The 21,478-nt window shown below is 46.6% G+C and overlaps 2 protein-coding genes across 2 annotated transcripts; one reads left to right on the top strand and one right to left on the bottom strand.

The window, feature by feature from the left end:
- Window positions 1-1,085: 1,085 nt before the first annotated feature.
- On the bottom strand, window positions 1,086-2,051 carry PtA15_3A893 (uncharacterized protein; the record flags this gene model as incomplete). Its single annotated transcript, XM_053167906.1, has 2 exons — window positions 1,086-1,406; window positions 1,740-2,051. The coding sequence occupies 2 exons, from the start codon at window positions 2,049-2,051 to the stop codon at window positions 1,086-1,088; spliced, it is 633 nt and encodes a 210-aa protein (XP_053019077.1).
- Window positions 2,052-11,712: 9,661 nt separating this feature from the next.
- PtA15_3A892 (uncharacterized protein) lies at window positions 11,713-14,040 on the top strand (the record flags this gene model as incomplete). The annotated part of the gene is made up of 10 exons (XM_053167905.1): window positions 11,713-12,250; window positions 12,331-12,467; window positions 12,567-12,736; window positions 12,818-12,878; window positions 12,975-13,085; window positions 13,200-13,309; window positions 13,415-13,486; window positions 13,567-13,636; window positions 13,748-13,808; window positions 13,916-14,040. The coding sequence occupies 10 exons, from the start codon at window positions 11,713-11,715 to the stop codon at window positions 14,038-14,040; spliced, it is 1,455 nt and encodes a 484-aa protein (XP_053019076.1).
- Between the last annotated feature and the right edge of the window lie 7,438 nt (window positions 14,041-21,478).

Below are 21,478 nucleotides of genomic sequence, written 5' to 3'. Positions count from 1 at the left end.
AGCCAGTTTTTCAACAACTGGAAGCCAATTCAAGTGCATGTAGTCTTGGAATGCAGCACCATATTGCGCTGAAAACCGCTCAAAGCCAGAGCGGAAATCACCGGGAGTAGAGTCTCAAACTAGATTGCCCCAGTGTTGGAGCATAGCGGCTTCTTTTGTCTTGTCTTTGATTAATCTGGCACCATTGGTGACCAAATTCTTTTGGACGTGCCATGTGCAGAGCATGTGGGTAGCGTTGGGAAATTTAGTCAAGAGAGAATAGATGAGAGCTTGTTTTCTATTGGTCAACATGACATCTGGATGAGGAATGTTGTTCATGGTGAAGACATTCAAGAGGGAATCAAGAGCCCAGTCATAGTATTCTTGGGTTTCTTCAGCAAGAAAACAGAACGCCAAGCTGAATGAACGATTTGATCCCGTGAGTCCAGCAATGTGAAGTAGAGGCATCTTATACTTATTTGTCTTGTAGGTACAATCAAGGAACAGGATGTAATGATAGTGGCTGAGTAGTTTGACCGAGAGAGAGTGACTAAAAAACAACCCCTTGAATTCGCCAGCGTCGTTAAGTTTGGTTCTAGGTGTGTAGTCGGAGCTGGCAAGAGTTTGGCTGAGATGGACTATTGGGCTGATTCCTTGCAATGTTTCTTGTTGAGCTTTCTTTCTAGCCAAGTAGACTATTGTAATAGTCGCCAATATAGTTTTGTCTGGGTGGGTTTTCTTCAAAGCTTCAAGAATTTGTGAGGGTTTTAATCCAGCTTCACCAAGTTTTTTTCATTTCTTTGTAAAGAGTATCAGTGAGTTTTTGGTTGGCTGTGTGTGCTGCCATGTTTCTAGAGGCTTGATGATTGTGCTTTGAATTTGGAACGCTTAATTTCCAATGTCCAGCCTTCTTTTGATAGTATGCGGCGGCGGTGAAGGGGCAGTCAATCAATTGGGAGCAGGAGGGATCTTGCGTATCACCTTTACACTGGTTTTGCTGTGGAATGCCACCCCTAGAAATCCACAAAAAAAGAGAGAGAAAGCAAAATCAGTATTAGTTAAACTGATGAATCACACTTGATTCAAGATAATGAGAAAATTACCTGTCACATTTGAAAGTGATACTTTTTCCTTGTACAGATCTCCTTGCTGACGGCATATCCATTGAGATGGGCAAATCGTTTGGCCAATGTCTTGAGGGATTCAAGATTGGTGTAGATACCAGCTGGTGGTGCAGGTATATTTTCATGTGGCTCTTGAGGGCCTTCGGATTCAGAGCACTCTTCAGACTGAGCGGATTCTTTGGATTCAGCGGATTCAACGGATTTGGCAGATTCTGAAGATTCAGATGATTGAGCATTGTGATCATCTTCAGGATTTTTTGCAGCTGGTTCTCCAGATTTTTCTTCATCTTTTTCTATTCCATTCTTATCATGTTGATATAGAAGAGTCAAACACTCTTGGATGATCTTTTCTTCTCTAGCTAGCTTGTCGTCTACATCTTCTTCTTTGAATTTTTTTCCAATTTCAATTTTGTTTTCTTCATTTTTTTATTTATTTTTATTTTATTTGTTGTTTCAGGAGTGTTACACCAGGAAAAAACAATCATCACTTGTCTGCAAGTGACATAGTAAAGTACAAAGGGGCCTTTTTACTTTCTCATGTCACTTGTAGGCAAGTGATCATTGTTTTTTCCTGGTGTTAAGTTGAATAAGCAAAGGGTCTATAGCATCTTGGATTAGGTTTGGGGCCTTTAGAACGTTGCCAGGGGCTGGATTGGTGCCCAGAGGAGCTTTGACAACGGTCGGGATCACAAAATCAATGTTTGGATGATCTTGAGCGTCCACAATGGCCGGGATAATATCTTGGTTCACTGTCTTGTCTTTGGTGGTGTTGCTAAGGCCTTCAATCGCGGTGGGAGAACCCTTGATGGCGGTCAGGGTTGGAATCGCAAGGATAACGCTCAGGGGAGCTTGAGCGGCTGCAGTGGCATTTTCCATGTCTTGAGCGGGTTTCTTGCCATTTTCAGTTGCAGGGACACGGTTAGAAGGGGTTTGAGCAGGATTGTACATGGTGTTGGACGTGCTGGGGAGTGATCAAGCCGTTCATGGAATTGATGGTTGCGCGTGTGTTGGGGAGTGATCAAGCCAAAGTTGAAGGTTTTGTTGTGCGCTGTGTGCTGAGCTGGGTGCTCACCCTAATTGTCAAATTGAGTGGTTGAGTCCGCTGTTGGATATGCATACATATATGTACATACCTGATGCATGCAGTCCAACTCCCAAACTGCCGGCCGGTTTTGGTTGGCCGACTCCCAAGCAGAAAAACAACAAAAAAACAATCAGGGTCATTGGGGAATTATCTCAACAACTCCCATTTGGGACAGCGACTCCCAAAAAAGGTGCGACCCAACCTTTGGTCTGGGGTACCATCCCCGGACGTCCGTGCAAGGGTCGCGTGGACGTTCACCAGTTTTGGGAGTTGTTTTCCTAGGGCTTGGGAGTCATTTTTCCAAGCCCCTATTTTTTTCACCTCAGAATTTTATGATTTTATGCAAGTCAACTTTGAACACCCTAATTGTATGTGTATAGTGATGGAAAGGTGACTTGAGATGTGTGACAGGGGTTTGAGGGGATGCTACACCACGGAGCGCGGTCAACTGTGTCTCAACGCGAAAATTGGGGTTGGGCCAACCCTCCCGCGTCCCGCCAGATATTTGGGCGGGCTTTGTAGCGGGAAAAGATGGCACCCGCGGTTGGCTTGACTGCCAGCGTAGGGTTGGCATAAAACCACTCCGTCAGCCCACGGTCAAGCAAACTCCCAACACCGGTCTGACGTTGGTGCACCGCTGTCAGCCCTGCATCCAACGTTGGCTTGCGGTAGGCGCCGCAGTCAGGGTTGGGTCAAGAGACCTGAGGGCGACTTGCCAAAAGTACTCTCTCACCAGGGCGTGAACTCATGATGGCCAGCTCATGATCAGCACTTTACAAGTCCAGGCATCAACAATGACCACTAGACCACGGCAGCCTTTCTGAAAATAGAACACAGTAATATGCACTATATTTCTTGAATCCAGGGTTTACTGAGTATTATGAGCAAAGCAGGCGCTCTCATTCTTCTCAAGACCTCACTTTTATTTTTATTTTATTTTTGTAATTTTTCTCCTATGTAGCCTTTTTCCTTACATGGAAACAGGCACGGAAAACCTATTGAAAAATAGTTTTTTTTTTTTGGGCTGGCTGGCTTGATGTTGGCTTGCTCAGTTGGGTAAGCCCTGGCCGGCTGGCAAGTCCTGGTGGACTCGCGCTTGACCAACTGGTTAAGCCAACAAGTCCCTCAGGCTGGCCCTACCAGCTGAGGTCGTCGGCCTGCCCGCCAAGGCCGCCTCATGTCGGTTGGGTAAGTTGGGTTACCCCCGCTCGACCCAAGTGCAATGCCGATGTAGTGGTCGGCAGGCTTGGCATTAAACTTGGATCAGATGGGTCAGACCAACGTACATCTGACCCATTGCTGCGATTGACCTGCCCCCGCTGTCAGATGCAATGCAGACAGGTCAAGCCTGCCCTGTTTTAGACCCCGCAGCCGGCCAACGCAGTGCATTCCAGGAAACGAACCCGTGGTGTACAGGTTGTCCAAAAGGGCTAACTTCCAGTGTAGCGGCGCTCTGGTTACACTTCCAGTGGGGACTAGGAGTTAATTTGGCCACAGAATCCATTTCTGGGGTCTGTTTGGAAGTACCATGAGGCCTTCTATTAGTTAAATATACTTATGAGAGAAAACTTTTGATTTTTCCCATTTTGTATACCACACTGTTCCTGAGCCTTTCCTGCCCCCAAAATGACCCTTGGCCAGCACTCCAGCACCCTTGGCCCAAGCCGTGAGGCATCTGGCCAATATGAGCTTGAACAACTTGCTCATTGTGCTGAGCAGGGCAATCAGTTGATAGGCTGAGGGATTTGTATAGTCTGGTTTCCCGTGCTTCCGAATGATTGTCGTGACCGCAACCTTCCATGCGGCGGGGAATTTGCTCTTGATTAGTATATTATTGTGCAGCGTCACTAGGTTATTAGCTAGAGGCTTGGAAAAGGACTTAAGAAGTTCATTAGTTAGTCTGTCGATCCCCGGGGCCTTTTTGGGGATAATCCTTCTGATAGCCGACAGAACCTCCGCCTTCACTATCGACGGATAGCTGACAAAGCAACAAGAGAAGTCAAGCTGGACGTCAGTAAGGTCTATTGGGACATTAATGGCTGATGTGCCTCCAAAGAGTAGCTTAGCCTGATCCCGGTTATCATGGACAACCGTTTCATCGGGGCTCTTGAGGCAACAATCGTTATCCACGTAATTTCAGTAACGTAACTATCCTCGTTACGCGGGGGTGCCCGTTACGTTATTAGTAACGGCAAAAATCTTTGATATCTTGGTAGCGTAACGGTATCTACTTCCGTTTTGGCCCAGAGGGTTGATAGAGTAACGGCAATAACGGCCCGTAACACCGATAACGCGTCTCAAGGCTTGCCCCTTAGCTCCGCGAGGATTTCCCAAAAGGGAATTTTTGGCGTACATTTTTCCATACAGTAGGTTTGGTGTCTTGCCTGAATGAACCCACCTCAAACACCCCTGGGCCTAGGTCTATCTGTTCCATTTTCCCCTCCATCTCGCCTGAGCCACCGGTGTTACCTATCAAAAACAACCTTTGCCATAACTGTTGCCATAAAAGACCTTCGCCGCCATAAAAAACCTTTGCCATGGCATTCGAACCCACCACCCCTCAACAGCCAGTGGAAGAAAGAGAAGATGCTGGAGAGCAAACTGACCAGTCTCAAGTTCAACCCCGTCGATCTAAACGGGCCTCCTCCGTAACAGTAATGCCAGACATGATCCCTACGTCGTCAGACTCTCGAGTGCGGGCCACAAAGCCAACATCACAAAAATGGCCGCAGGCACATTCCTCGGAATCCGGCAATTCCCCTCCAAAAAACAAAAAGAAAGGGCCTACAGCTGAGAGGCCTCATCAAGTTGGATCTTCTGGGCCTGCCAGCGCCACCAAGAAAGGTGCTTTGACTGACAAGAACAAGACTTCCAAAATCAAAACCCAGAAGTCTGCGGCAGAAAATTCAGTAAGCAACATGCATGCTACATGAAGCATTAGAATATAACTGACAAAGGCATGATTGGTTTTTTTATTTCTTGGTTGGTTTAAACTTGGTGATTTGAAGGCCGATAAAACTATTGATTTGGCTAATCCAAATGATGATTACGACTTTGATCAAGTTTTGGACGATGGATCCGTTGAAATTCAACCTAGAGAGCCAAAAAAGAAGGAAGAAAAATATGCAAACGTGGTAGATTACTACCATGCCCCTTTTTATAAGGGAAACGAATTGGAAAAGGGGGGAGAACCCATAAATTATATGTGCAGATGGTGTCATAAGACGTACCATGGACATGGCTCGACTGACGGAAATCTCATGATTCATCGCGACGGCTCAACTCAGGCCGGAAGGAACGCTAGCGGCTGCCCCAAACGTAATGAAGCTAAGGCGGCTGGAATTAAGTTACCACCTTCAGTCGCGGAGAAGAGACTCATTGACGCAAAACAAACCCCAATGAGCACCTTCCTTACAGCAAAGCCAGTCTTTGACAACCGTGTCTTAAACCAAATCATTGTGATCTGGCAAATACGACAGGCAATTGCATGGTCCTGCATCGAAGACTCTATTCTTTGTGTGGCATTTTTATATGCAAACCCAAAGGCATTACTCTATGGCCGAAGATGGCCGGCAGACGAGTCGAAGAGGCTTTATTCAATCCTGAAGACTACAGTTTTTGAAGATCTAAAGGTTGGATGAATTCCTTTAAGTGTGTATGATGTTATAAAAATGTGCTTATTCTTGATTATACCTTGTCTCCAGAATCTTGACACTAAATTTACACCAATCCACGATGTCTGGACGACAAAGGGAAATAGATTTGCCTTCATTGGCGCGGTGGTTGCTTACATTGACTCAAACTGGAATTATACTGTTCGTCATCTGGCCCTAAAAATGATCCCTTGGAAGCACTACGGACATTTACTAGCTCGACCAATTGCTGCAGTCCTTAAGAAAAGTGATCTGTACAAAAAGATGTTGGCTCAGACAACCGATTCTGGCGCAAACAACAATACAATGGCTAGTGCCATGTATCAACTGCTTAAAAACGACAGCGTGGCAAACCAATCCGAACACGCGTGGGACCCAGCCAGCATGCACATTCAATGCTTTTGTCACAAGCTTGCTCTGATTGTAAATGCGGGATTGGATGCCTTGTCCCTGAAGACTCTGCCTCCGGGGAAGGCCAAGCAATTGGTCCTCAGTTTCTTCCCTGTTCTTGGGAGGGTTCTTGAGGAGGACAAAACTGAATTCTTAGCTCCAGAAGTCAAACCAGCCCCCGTTCCGAAAACAAACTCAGTTGAACTTGAACAAGATGACAACAAAGATTGGAAAAGTGACTATGGAAATGCTGATGACATTTCCGATGACGAGTCTGCTGCTGTGGATAAAGATCTGGCCAATTCATCGGCCAACACTAGTAGTCAAGGCCAACACACGAAGACTTTGAAACTCAAGGAGCTTCTCAGCAGACTTGATGTTGTGATCAAGAAGATTACTCGATCAGCGGCCCAGCGGGCCAATTTTGATTGAGTCACAAAAGAAATGAATATCAAGGTGGCCCCGTTGATTGCCGGGTATGGCATACGCTGGAATATTAAGTACCAGAGCTATCGCAAAGCCATCGACGCGCGGGAAGTTATTGATTGCTTGCTCAAGGAAGACCAGGGCCAAAACCAGCCAGGCCTTTTTGAAGACGCTTTCTTCCTACCTCGTGATTGGAAGGAGATTGACAACCTCAACCAAGAGCTTGAGGTGTGTACAAAACCTACAAAGTTCCTCCCATTGCATCATGATTGGGTTTTACTCATCTTTTTCGCATTTCTCCTCAGGTTTTTGTTGATCTGACGTCGCAGATGGAGGGTAATCAGCCGACCGGCGCCCACGTACTCCCAAAGTACCTGGAGCTCAAGGACCAGCTTTCCAAAAAGCTGAGTTGCTCCAAGGAAGAAGACACTCTGTACCCAATGTATTATGTGATGCTTCAAAGAGTCATCAAATACTTGGATGAAGCTATGCTCTGCGAGACCCTTGTGCTCGCCACAATCTTGCATCCCTGCTTCCTGATGGACATATTCGAACTTGCATTCGGAACCGAGAGTGTTGAAGTTACCAACTGTCTCGGGCTACTCAATCAGCAATTTCAAATCTACATGAAGGAGGAGCATAAGGCCAAGAATCAGCTGACGGTACCCGAATTGGAGGTTGTTGAAATTGAAAGGCCACCCACCGCCGAGCGCCAGTCACTCATGGCTCGCCTTGCCTCGAGGAGGGTGAAGATACCAGCGCCGCACAAGGATGAAGTCAAAGCATTCTTGAAGGCTCATATACCCTTCAAGAATAACACCATTGAACGCAAATCCACCCCGTTGGATTGGTGGAAGACAAACGCCAAAACCTACCCAGCTCTCTCCCAGATGGCTTGCGCTTATTTGGGAGCTTCTGGCAGCTCTTGTTCTGTCAAACGCCTATTCTCGGCTGCAGCAGATGTCTGCTCCAATAACCGGGGGCGCTTACTCCCGTCAACCATGTCACGCTGTGTAAGCAGCATGATGTGGCTTTGTGAGGAGGTACCTCTCACAGGATTGTTTGAGGAAGCAGGGACGGTATTAAAATCATTCGCACCCTCCAACAAAGAAAAATAGTTCCTATTTCATTTGTGTCTCTCCCGCTCCCTTTCATGCGTTATCCGTAACTAAATTACAACAGTCTGCGCAATAACGTAACTCACATTAGATTTTTTTTGCGCTCCGTGATGATAAAGTAACGAGAAAATATAAAAAAGCACAAAAAAATTGGTTACCGTAACTAAAAATGTGTTACGCGTAACGGGAAGATAACTAGTAAAATCCCGTTACGTTACCGTTATCGGTAACGTAACTACCCATCGTTGCTTGAGGGGGAGGACTTCTCCCCCCGACGCCTTGGTGGTGAATCGGAGGACCCGGTAGAGATCGCCTTTGGACGGGTCTTCTGTAACCCCCCCCCCCTTTGGAGGTGTCACAAGCAGGATCACAGGATCCTGAATATTGATCCCGCTTATAGTCTCGCTGTTCCCCCGCCCCTCCTGACTCGGCAGAGATTTTCTTGACATCTCTCCCAAGTCAGGTAAGCTCAATCCCCTTCTACCTCTTCTTCCCCTCCCCTTATATCATGTATCTAGACTAACGCAAAGATTGTCTTGACATCTCTCCCGAGTCAGTCAGCAAGTCATCCCGCCGCGGTTCTAGAAACCGCTCAAGGCCCTGCCTCTGTGTCCCTGAGTCCTGCCCCAGTGAAGAGCCCCGCCCCTCTGTAGCGGCCTCTTACATCTTCAAGGAGCTTTCTCCAGTTCCGCTGCTTCAAAGAGGTGACAAGAGATAAGAAATACTCGTTCCATTGGCGATAGCATTCCCGGGCTTCAGGGGACTTCTAAGATCATCCATTGTCGGGTTTGGTTGAGGGTGCGTAACACTGGATCTAGTGTCTTGCTACACCACCACGGTTTGGCCTTTGCGTGATCCGACCAAACCCAACGTCCGAAGTCTTCCTGTGCCTGTTTCAAAAAAGTAGTCAGCTGCTCGGCCTGCATGTCCGGGTCCTCCTGGGATAGCGAAGCCATTGACGATAACTTAGGGCCTGTACCATACAAAATCTGTTTTTCCCGCGCAAGGAAAACAGTTTTCTTTTTTTCAATATTCAGTTTATCAAGAGGTAAAAACAGCCTCCCATAATTGTGTACCACAACTGCAGGCTTCCTGCACTTCTCTCCCAGCCCAAACTGTGTATGTACATACATAAATACATAACAAATGGGTCCGGGGGGGATGGAAGGTACTCAACACTAGACCGATACATTCATTGTGTATCGGTCCAAGATGAGATCCCATCAGACCAATACAATGTATTGATCTGAGGGGAACACTCCCCTTCTTCCTCTTGGACCAATTGTATATTGGGCAGAGAGGAAGAAGGGGAGGATTCCTCTCGGACCGATCCAATAGAGCGGTCCGAGAGGAAGGGGGAGAGAGCTACTCAATACATAGTATCGGTGGCAGAACCCTCTCTCTTCCTCTCCAACCAATCTAGTTGTATCGGTCGGAGAGGAAGGAGAGAATTCCTCTCAGACTGATAATATCAGTCTGGGAGGATAGACGGACCGAGTTGTTGGCTCGGTCCGAGGTGATCATGGGTTGGTCCGAGGTGAGAGATGGACCGATACATATGTTGCATCGGTCCGAGATGAGAGAGAGACTGATACACTTGTTGCATTGGCCGAGAGAGGCCCCGGTGTCTTGGTTGGAGGGGGCTCAGCAGAAGGAAAACACACATGAGAAACAGGGTCAGACCTGTTTCTGGAAATTGATTGTTTTGAGCAAAAAACGAGTTCTGATTTCCCCCAGAAACAGGTGCTGTGGTACACGTTTTTGAGGGGAAACTGTTTTCCGTGAGGAAAGTCGTTTTCCGGCCGAAAAACAGTTTTTTGAGCCGCTATGGTACAGGCCCTTAGCTGATAAAGACATCAGTTTCTTTTTATCCATATCCGGCCACCTCGGAGGACGCCAATGATAGGTCGGGGGGACGCTTAACCAAAAGCTGAATGTGGAGGGCTTGGTGATCCGACCCAAGGTTCTTGCTCGAGACCGTGACCTCCCTGACCAACCGTGAGCCTAGAAAATTAGCCCAGCTTAAGTCAATAGTGGACCCTTTCCCTTTTACACAGTAGAAAGTAAGAACATTCTTCGGGGACGTCACCCGAAAACCAAATGAACAGAGGAAACTTAGCAGGTGTCTGGCTTCCGGTCCGACCTTCCGAACTCCGGGTGGATTCCAGTGTCGATGATGCAAGTTTGCATCCATCGAGATGACCATTGCGTGCTGTCGAGAATAGTGGGACGTCAGCCAATCTTTAAGCTCATTAACTGTAGAGAAAGGGGAGGGGGGGTTATAAGGCCCTGTTTGGCAGCGTCATATTACGCAGCGTAATGTTCAAAATGCAATACCATTACATATTGTAAAAAACATTTTTTTAGGATATGCTTTTGAAAGTAAGCTGTTATAAAGCTTGATAGTTTACTTCCAAAAGATCAGGCCCAACAATGATGTTTTACATAATGTAAAGGGGCATGCCCCGATTATTTATTGCGCTATAATGACGCTGCCTAAATGTTCAAGAGTCGGAATACTGGAGGACTTCCCGTCAATCTGGGAACCCAGATTTTTCCAGATTTTGCGGGGAAATCTGGGCTTGATCTTCCCAAATCCTAGATCTTCCCAGATTTCCCTGCGAAATCTGGGAAAATCTGGCTTTCCAGATCGGCGGGAAGTCCTCCACTTTCCCAGACAGTGTGACATCCACACCGACCAAATTTTGGGACCCTCCTTCCAGCAATCTAACTGATTCTGATAGGATGGTACGCCTAACATATATCACCGTCTTGTGCCGTTCCTGCCAGCATTTCGGGGTGTGTTTGTACGCCACCAGGGCGCGCCAAGCCGGATGCTGGGGAGAATTCAAATCAAAGGGGTTAATCCACGGTTCTTGTAAGAGGAGGAAATCAAAATTGAAAGAAGAGTTCAGAACACTTAGCGTGACCGCCTTTGACGCATGGCAGTTCAGCTGCAAAAGAGAGCAGTTCTCGGGTTCGAGATTCAACTGGTGAGACGGAACAACGACATCTTGGCTGAGGTCGCTGAGGAGCGGAGATCTTGAGCATTCGTAGGGGTGAACCACACATCGAGAGGGTTGTATCTCCTCGATGATCGGCACAGACCGGTCATCGAGAGGGTTGTATCCCATCGATGACCGGCGCAGACCGGTTATCGAGAGGGCTGTATCCCCTCGCTGACCGGCGCAGACCAGTCATCGAGAGGGTTGTATACTCTCGATGGCCGGTTTGTACAGAGAGGGTTGTCATATCCCTTCGATGACCGGTCTGTACCGGTCATCCAGAGCAGTGTATGGTCTCGATGGCCGGTCTGTCCCGGTCATCGAGGGCGATGGTAGTGTGCACTCCATTAATTTTTGTAGTGCACAAGGTTCCATATGTTGGAGTGGCTAGCTGAGCACTCAAAAAACCAAGATTTCTTGGAGTGCACTACCCAAGTGGTAATATTTCGTAGTGCGTAAAGCATGACCCTAAAAAAATAAAAATGGTGATTTCGACCCCCCGTCAAAGCAAGCTTGTTGGGATCTGCTGTACATATCTCCTTGCACCCGGGTGTATATTTCTTTCTTCCTCTAACAAAAATGAGGAATCACCAAGAATCTCATGATCTCCAATACACATGTGCCTAATGTAAATACTCGCAGATGTTCAAATAAGATATATCTATTCCACTTGTACAAAGCCAAAAACGACATCGCATGCATTCACAAATTTGTATTCACTTTAAGTGCGCAACTGTTGAATTCAATTAGCCCAGTAAGAGGTGATGAGCCACTCCGAGCCTCTGCTTCACAGACGCTTCAGGACGCTTCGCGCCTCATCCGGCCCGCCGGAGGGGCTTCAAGCTCGCCTTCCTCCCTCTTTCCTCCACATACAAAAGCATCGCCCCCCTCAAATCTCTTCATATCTCAGAAAATCACCGCTGTAGGTATACCATGGCTTGCAAAGACTCTCCTGCTTCCATCTTCAGTCCTTTGTCCAACTGTGTGATTGAAGAAGCAAGTACCAGGGACAGTATCAGCAATCACGATGGCTTCCTCACTGTCAATGCACCCCATACAGCGCAACCTTCTACTGAACTAACTTTGGATCGATATCTCGAAACACCCACACTAGTCATACCCGACCGCACTTTCCGCTGCCATTTTCTCGCCTCCGAATTGACGACTGAGCGGCGGGCTTATATCAAGGCTGTTGCTCTAAGCACCCTATGGACGGCGCTGGTTATAATCAGTGTCCTAAGCATATATTGGGGTACCTTATGGAAACTGGATGAGCATGCTTACAGGCTGAAAGGAGTAGTGGTGGACTTCGACCAAGGAGACATTGGACAGGCTGTTCTACGTGCTTCCCAAGAGCGGACGGGCTCGCCTCGACAAATCACATGGACAGTTGAAAATCCTTCCGCTTTTAAAGATGTTTCAAGTGTGGCTCAGTTGGTCTTGGATGAGCGGTATTGGGTTGCAATTGTTGGTAAGTCCTCATATCCTGGCATTGCACATTTCTTGGAGTCCGTGGTATCCTTCTGAATGCAGTACATGTTTCTACCCCAGTCCAACCTGGCTCTACGGATAACTTGAGGAAAGCAGCCTCCTCAGCAGACGCAGCTTACAACGGCACATCAGCGGTTACTGTGTATATTTCGCAAGCTCGTCAAGAACAGGCATACTCACATTTCATTTCACCGCAAGTAAGTGGGTTCGGCGTTGTCTCTGGCGTCTCGTGGCTATCTTACCTCTGCTGGCCGTGCCAATCATTATTTCTGATTCATTTGCCTTATCATTTCCAGCTCAAAGACGTTTTGCAAGCAGCCCAACTTTCATTTAGAAATCGAAACGCACAATCACTCTCTCACTTTTCTAATTTCAATCTGACCAACCTGATGCAAAACGCACCTCAGACGATACTCAACCCATTTGATTTCCAAGTGGACAATCTGAGGCCTTTTGATGTGCCAGTGTACGTTAAGTTTCGGTGTTTTTCTTTTTCGATGCGGGCCAGGTAATCTTAACCAGCAACTACAAAACTGTTATTCCACAGCACCACTGCCTTGACGGCTATAGGTTTAATCTATGTGGCATTTGCAGCCTTGGTCACATGCGTCAGTTGTTCCATTTGCCTGAAGGATAGGGCATATTGAATCGCTTACTGGTCACGACAATGACTTGTTTTTACTCTATTCGCTGCCCTAAAACAGACTCACAGTCTTCAGGCACGGACCCGACTTGGCTTGAATAACAAGCTGACATTGAAATCCCTGCTAAAAGTGAGGATATGCTCACCGTTGATTTGTTACTTCTGGCTGTCTGTAAGTGAATTATGGACTGCATATGCAAAAATTAGCTCTTGCCTACAGCCCAACCATGAGGTGAATGGGCTAACGGGGAAGAGGAACGCTTATCCGAGACGAATATACCCACAGTTCGCCTATGCTCTCTTGAGTGTATTCTTCCATGTACCATTCGGACGATTTCGTAGTGCGGGTGGCTTCCCTCTATGTTGGCTTATGTTCTTTCTCGGAATGAGCGCCCTGTAAGTTTTTCGCCTCCTTTGTTTGGGCAGTAAATGATCATTCTGTCTGTTTATAATGGTACATTTTTCGTCGTTATGCACGCGCATGATTTCGCTCTTCGCCAGGGGACTCACGATAGAGGTGGTCACGATTATCCTTACTCCTCAATACGTATCTTACTTCATGATATTCTGGATGTAAGCATTACTGTGATTTCGACCTGTCGATTGAACCTGCCACCCTCATTGAAGAATCGCGTCGATTTGCGTCTCTCTAGAATATGGAACATTTCAGTTTGCTATCTTCCCATCGATGTCTTACCAAGTATTTATGCATATGCACACATGGTTAGTATTTCGACTTGTTCCCTCACTCCCTCACAAAAACCAAACCGCAAAGCTAGTGAATGCCCTTTGTGGCGAAAAGGGAGCTGAGTAAAATCCCCACATTGCATACAGGCACCTTTCTATAACATAAGTAGAGCAGCAAGAAGCATTATTCTCGACGGCAAGAACGAACGTGAGCTTTTTCTTTGGAAGTGGTCTTGCTATCTGTTTTCAACCGTTGACTTGATCGCGAGAAACACTGGTGTGCTAAATTTTGATGAATAATCCCACCAAAAAAAGTTCCGGTTAATTTTGCAGTTCTAATGGCTTGGACCTTGATTTCAATCATCAACATCATTCTATGTGAACTCTGGAACAGAAGGAAGCTACCCGTCTTTCGGAATCGAAAAAACTCTTACGCTTAATAAGAAAGCTAGTTATAGCGTTGTAAAATCATCTTCAACATGCTGGTCATATCCGACCTCTATCATCAAACCAGCATGTCGAGCCCTTCAACAACCAGCTTAAGTCATTTCCAATTCAAATTCACCATAGACATTAAATTTCGCCTTGACATCATTCCAGTTACACCTGGGAGGCACATCCTCAGTCCGTCTTTCGTCAATCAACCAACATTTTCACTCCACTCTCATCCAACTGTGCTCCGTTTCCCTTGTTACGCACTCAAGCATCCCATCAAAACTCCTCCGCATGTTCAATACTTCTCAAAATTTGCTATCACTTCTTATAGCTTCCACTTTTTAGTCTCTCCCCGACAGAGCTGTATGTCATTAGGTTGATATTCCGTGCACTAACTATGTCATCGCGAACTGAAACGGTTGTAAACCTAATCGTTGTATTAAATGTATCCAGGTTGTTTTTTAACCCCTCCCCACCCTTCCATTCGCATTCATTGGCTACATAGATATTTATGTGATTTTTCATTTTGAGTTAAGATCCCACTCTACATGCTGGCACGTTTGTTCATATTGAGCTCCGACCTGTACTAAATCATCGCGCTAAGCAAGGGAATAATACCCTGAAGATTTCGTGTTATCAATCACACCAATTTGATTTGACAACTAAATTGGTAGGTTCATCCTCCACGACTGGGAACAAGGGATACATACATAGTTTTCCAAAATGACTCAAACTTACCACTTTTGCTGGATCGCCTTCCACGGCACCCCCCTTTCCCCCTGTGTGCCAGTGTAAGAACTTCTTTTCATCACATCATGATATAGCATATTTTGCTGCATTCATTTGGTCCAACTTCACTCTTGTGCATGACTTTATTGGTAGTTACCGTAGTGCAGCAAGGGTGGCTAAGTGTAACCCCCCCCTTGAGGGTGTCACAAGAAGGATCACAGGATCCCAAACTTGATGTGACAAAAGTGATGAATAACGTAGTGGAGCGGAGAATAAGCTCTGCAGCTTATTCTCCAAAGGCATAACTATGGTCTCCGGGTAGGCGAGTGTCACTAACTGTAACCTAAGTGGTTAGGTTACAACAGCCACCCCCTCGCCTAGCCGCGAGACCCTATCTACAAAAGAAATTTTTGAAAAGAAATGATAGAAAAAAAAAGAAGAAAGAGTAAAAAAAAATGTATGTCATGACAAAACTGACTCGAGAAACAGCTGCAGAAAGAGAAAAAGAAAAAAGATAAATCATGAGAGATAAAAGAGAAGAAAAAAAAAATCATGAGAGATAAAAGAGAAGAAAAAGTTGCCCTAAAAAGAAAACCTCTCATCTTCCTAAACAGCTCGGGGGGAAGACTCTTCGTGAAGATGTCCGCCTTTTGCTCACTGGTTGGGACCCAAGTTAAAGTTGTCAGCTTGCGGTAAAGGGCCTCATTAGTAATGTAGAAATCTCTATCAGTATGCCTGGTATGCTTGTTTGCGGCGTCGTCTGTCCCAACCTTCACTGCTGACTGATTGTCACAATGAATGTGACCCACGAAATCGGCCTTGAGAATGTCTTTTAGAAGATGCCTTACCCACAATGTGTGTCTTGTTGCGGCCCCCAGCGCCATGTATTCCGCATGGCATGTCGACGCCGCGACCAACGCCTGCCTCCGAGCTACCCAAAGAACCGGGCAACCAATAAACTCAACCAGCACACCAAAAGACGATCTGGAGAACTCGCCGCCCCATGACGCGTCGCAGAAGTTTTTTAACGCCTTGCACTGCAAGAAAAAATCTAGAAACTGCTTGCAGTTGAGATGCAAGATCTCAAGGCAAGCTGTGCCTCATGCAAGAATCAAGCACTGGTTGATTCCATGCACATTGTCCAATTTATGCAAGAGTCTAAGGTACAAAAAACTAAGTACAGGAGTTGATACCTGTGCAAATCCCCCTTTCAAGTTCAAATTCCCCTTTCATGTGCACATACCCCTTTCATGTACACATACCCCTTTCATGTGCACATACCCCTTTCATGTGCACATACCCCTTTCATGTGCATATATCCCTTTTGTATGCATTCACCCCTTTCATAATGTGTACATAGCCCTTTATGCACACATACCCCTTTAATGTGTGTATATCCCTTTGATGTGCATGTATCCCTTTCAAAATGTGTACATACCCCTTTCATCATGTGTTCATGACCCTTTCATGTTTACATGTCCCCTTTAAGTTTTTTAGATCCCTTTCAATTCCCTTTTATCATTCAGTTGTACATACCCCTTTCATGTGTGCAAAAACCCCTTACTGCACATACCCCTTTCATGCATAAATACCCCTTTCATGCATAGATACCCCTTTCATCATGTGTACATATCCCTTTTATGTGTTAATACACCTCCTCACATTCCCCTTTCATGTGTACATATTTCTTTCATCTGTACATGTCCCTTTCATGTGTACATACACTGTTTATGTTATTCTGGCTGGATTCAATGGTGCATGGATTCTTTAATAAAATTAAATAAAAGGGTGCTCAGGGGTGCTCATTTGCCTCAGCCTACTGCATGAGCACTACAGTAGGTTCAACATTGAGATGTTGAACAAGGCACTGCCAGCATAATTGGCTGGGTTGAGGTTATCCCAGTTAAACTGAGATGAACTCAACCGATTTAAACTTGGTTGATCTTAACTGATGAAATATAAATCCAAGGTACCCCCCTTGGGTTTATATTTCATTGGATGAGATCAACCCATTTTAAATTGGTTGAGTGCATCCCAGTTAAACTGGGATGAATTCATCCCAGCCAATTATGCTGGCAGTGAGGTACACACTCAAGGTGCACCAGCACGGAATTTGTGTGCTTGACTCCAGCTTGAGCTGAAGCTTGGTTGAAGCTTGCTGCATCTCAACTGCAAGCAGTTTCTAGAGTTTTTCTTGCAGTGTTGGGATCATTTTTGGGAAATAGACAAAGACGTTGTTCAGTAGATCCTGCCAAATAGTTCACTAGATGTCTCAGGCCTTTCCAGTGCGTAACGCTCGTTTTGGCAGAGAAACGCGCCAGATAGTCAACCGCAAAAGCGATATCTGGTCGTGTACCAACTGCCAGATAACTGAACATACCCAAAATGTGAAGATATTTCAAGGAAGATGCAGGGTCCCCATCCTCTGTCGCCGCATTGAAATTTGGAGGGAGGGGAGTCTTTGCCGTCTGCGTGCCGTCCCATTGCCCATCAATGATGGTTTTGGAGAGCTTTGGCTGGCTAAGAATAAATCCACTTGCGGTCCTCTCTATGCTGAGGCCCACAATGGAATCCAGTTCCTGGCTCCATTTGATTTTTAGAACATCTTTGAGGTCGGATTCCAGCTTCCTGATCAAAGCTTCACTCGAAGCTGTCACCACTCCGTCGTCCACATGGATCCAGATCACCCCCGCCTCTTTCTTGTGACGTAGGATGTATAGGCTATTATCATACTGTGACGGCGAGTAGCCGAGCTTATCTAGTATCGCCCTCAGGTGGAGCCACCAACATCGGGCCGCTTGACGCGTACCATACAGTGCCTTCTTGAGTAGAAAACCATGACCCTTGGGAACTGAAACACCTTCTGGCGGCTTCACCCAGATTTCCTCATCAATAGGTGAATTGAGGTAGGCAGCAACGAAGTCAAAGCCATGGACTGGCCAGTTGAACCTTGCCGCAATAGTGAGCAACAGGCGCAAGGAGAATAAAGTAGCCGTAGGTGCAAAGGTGGCATTGAAATCCTTTCCCGCTATCTGTCTGAAGCCTTTGGCTACATAGCGGGCTTTAAAACGGCATGACACCCCATCAGCCCCGGTCTTCTTTGCAAAAACCCAGCAACCATCAAGTGGCTTGGTGCCCGCAGGCATAGGCCGAGAGACCCATACGTCCATCTGCTGTAGATTGGAAAGTTCCTCCGCTATTGCATTCGCCCAATCAGCTTTGTTCTCCGACTTCATCGCCTGCTTGTACGTTTTTGGCATGTCCACTCCATAGAAGGCACAGGATTGGAGAACAGCGTCCACAAGAAGTTCCTGATTCTTGAATTCAAATTCATTGACAAAGTTCCCAAGAACTATTTGCCTAGCAATAAATTCTAAAGACATTTTTCCTCCAGGAGTCTTTGATTCCGGTACCGGCTGTTTCTGCAACGGGATGGTGACTCTTGGGATGCTATCCACGAAACGCACCATCGCCGATGAAACAAACTTGTTCTCTGCTGGCAAATAGAATAGCCAGCCCTTACTGGCTTTGAGATGGGCCACAACATATGCCTCTTGCACTCGATTGTCAAGTTTATCTCTTTTCTCTGGGGGAACATGGATAAAGGCTTTTGACCCAAAGATTCTGAATGTCGTGAAGTTCGGAGGCCTGTTGAACATTGCTTCATAGGGTGTCTTGCCTTTGCTGGATTTATTTGGAACACGGTTGAGAACATGATTCGCCCACAAGAAGGCATAGTTCCAAAAAGTTCGCGGAAGTTGACTGTCACTTAAGACAGTGCGCCCCATATCTGCCACTGTCCTATTGAAGCGCTCCACGACACCGTTTTGGTAATGGTGATAAGGCAAGGAGCGTTCTGCGATGATACCCTTTTCCTTAAGAAAAACATTGAAAGCCTTGTTCGCGAATTCACCGCCGTTGTCGCTGCGAAGAATTTTTACGGAGTCTCCAGTTTTTTTCTCCAGTTTGCGAATAATCTCCATGAGGACGTCATTAGCCTCTGATTTGACCTTCAGGCTCCTCACATAAGAGTAACCAGTCGCTACATCCCTGAGCGTAAGAAGGTACTTTGCACCGTCCACCGATTCAACCGGGAAAGGCCCCATCAGATCGGTGCAAAGTATTTTCAACCTGCCCGGATTCCTCATCGTACTGGTGAGTGGATTCAGGCTTGTACTTTTTGTGATCACGCACACCGGGCAATGGATCTTCCCCGGTGGCAGGTCAGACGGCAGACCAAAACCCAGCTTCTGTTTGACCAGTGATCTGATCTTCCTCAGGCTGACATGCCCGAAGATGCGGTGCCAGAAGAGTAAAACTTTCTCTGATTCTGTCAGCGACTCGGGTCTCCAAGACGAAGGATAGATCCTTTCGAAAGGAGTAATTAAAGGATCATTTGCCGAGGCGCCTCTCGCTGTGCTCTTTGCACCAAAAGCATTGGATTGAATGGCATTATCGCCGTTGATTTCATCAGAGAGAGATTTAGAAGAAACTGAAACAGACGGTTTGGAAGAAGAAAGCTGGAGGGAAGAAGTAGCAGAGGAAAAAGGTGGAGGGTCGGTAGAGTCTGATGAATGAACCGAAGACATGATATGAGGGGCATGGGAAGGAAAAAAGGAAGAAGAAGGTTGATGTCAGAGTATCAAACCTGTCGCAGCTTCATCGAAGCGTAGCAAGGGAGATACTAGCTATCTTGCACTGCAAGGTAAGCCGCACTGTCTCAGACTCTGTGCATCCAGGAGATGTCACTAAACATCAGCCTCCCCCTTCCAGATAATGGCGATGGTGCAAGCCACCAATCACCAAGGGGATGGCCCCAAGCCTCGCGACCCACCGGGAACGGCGAACGGCTCAAGGCGAGCGAGACGACCCACAAGGTGGACTCGTGAGTATTTAAGGAGCTGTTTTTGCCTGTCAGACCAGACCTCAGGCTAATCAGTCGTCCCAATTTCGCACATAGCTCACTTGCTCATAGAATAACCTCGCCCGAATTAGCCACCAGCACAAGCCTTAATACTATTAAGTAAGTGGTCCACTTAGATCCCAGATTGTCACCTTAGAAGTCTCGGTCTGATGCGGCAATTACAATTGCACATAGGCATCGACCGACATCATCAGAAAAGGATCAATAAGCTGCTCAAAAGAGACCAGCCATTCTCGACAGACAGACAGGTAATACCCCTGCTGTTCCAGATAAGAAAGACAAATGATATATACTGACTTAGACTCAGACAGACAGATCCCATCCAGACTGTCCATCCTTCGGTCAAACCATTTTTTTATCTCTAAAGCCCCGCCGACTTCACCGGCGATCAACCCTCAGACCCAACCAAGAAGCAGACGACACGTCCTGCTCTTAGGTACCTATCACTTCTTTTGTCTCTCTCTCACAAAGATTAGATTATATTTCACTGTACATAGTTTTCAATAGTAGAATCTAATTGGAAATGCACTCTTAGTTGCCTCAAACTTTACAGATTTACAGTCTTGACTCGACGAGTTAACCTCAATCCACCTCAACAGCAACAAGGAGCAGGACGTTCGACATGTCTAGCAACTCTACCGCAAGCAAAAAGGACAAGAAGGAGATCATTACCATCCCGACCTTCAACGGAAACAACTACACCGTCTGGCACCACACAATGCACGCGTACCTCGAGTACAAGAAGTTGTGGTACATTTGCAAGAAAGAAATAGACAACCCAGCGGAAGCCACCAAGAAAGTCAAGAGCCACATCCTCGAAGTCTGGCTAATCTTCAGCTCTAAAATCATACCGGAGATCTTCAACAGCCTTGCGACTATATGCGGACGAGACCCCTTCAAGATTTGGAAGCGCATCAAAGAGAACTACGCCGCTGCAAACATCTACGGTATCTATAGGGTCTGGGTCAACTACAGTCGCATAACTTTTGACGATGATCTGCTCAAGTACCTGCTGAAAGTCGAAGCAGCGCTCGCCGAAATCTCAACCATCGGAGTCAACGTGATGCAGGAACTTGTCAGCGTCACGATCATGGAGAAACTCACTGATCAGCGCCCTGCCCTCATGGAGCAACTGCTTGGCGACATCGACACGCTTAAGAACCCATTCCTGTTGATCTCAAAACTCAGACAAATTGCCAATCATGACTCGGTCAAATCTGGCAAAAGTCAACTTTGATCGGCGAGCACCACTCATAGCCTGGCCCTGGCCACAACCGCGCAAAACAGGAAGAGACCCTACGTCAGCTGCAAAGGCGGAAAACACAACCCCGATGCAGCACATGAGGAGAGTCAATGCTGGACGATCCATCCAGAGCTCAGACCAGTCAAAAGAGCGAAAGCCGTGACCTACAATACCACAGCGGCAGAAGCCAATCCATCCAACCCTGGTCCAAGAGAGCACTACGCATACCACACCAGCAGTGAGAAAACCAGTCGTGACTCCGTTATCCTCGACTCTGGAGCAAGTCAGCATATGTTCAACTCGCTGGACTTCTTCACGGAATCCGAACCTACGCTTGTCTACATTCTTACGGGCTCTGGAAGAGAAACTGCGAGCCTCATGGCAACGAGGAAAGGCACGGCTCGGCTAATGCTCAAGGACAACACGATGATCACCCTCCATGACTTGTTATACGTCCCAAACCTGTCCACCAACCTCGTGTCGTTCGCACAACTCATCAAAGAAAAGGCCGACATCGTAGCTGAAAGCGGCATAATGTTCATCACTC

Source organism: Puccinia triticina, chromosome 3A (assembly GCF_026914185.1).
Source record: "Puccinia triticina chromosome 3A, complete sequence".
Lineage (NCBI taxonomy): Eukaryota > Fungi > Basidiomycota > Pucciniomycetes > Pucciniales > Pucciniaceae > Puccinia > Puccinia triticina.
The sequence above is the reverse complement of the archived record's forward strand: the minus strand, read 5'-3'. Positions and strand labels throughout refer to the sequence as shown.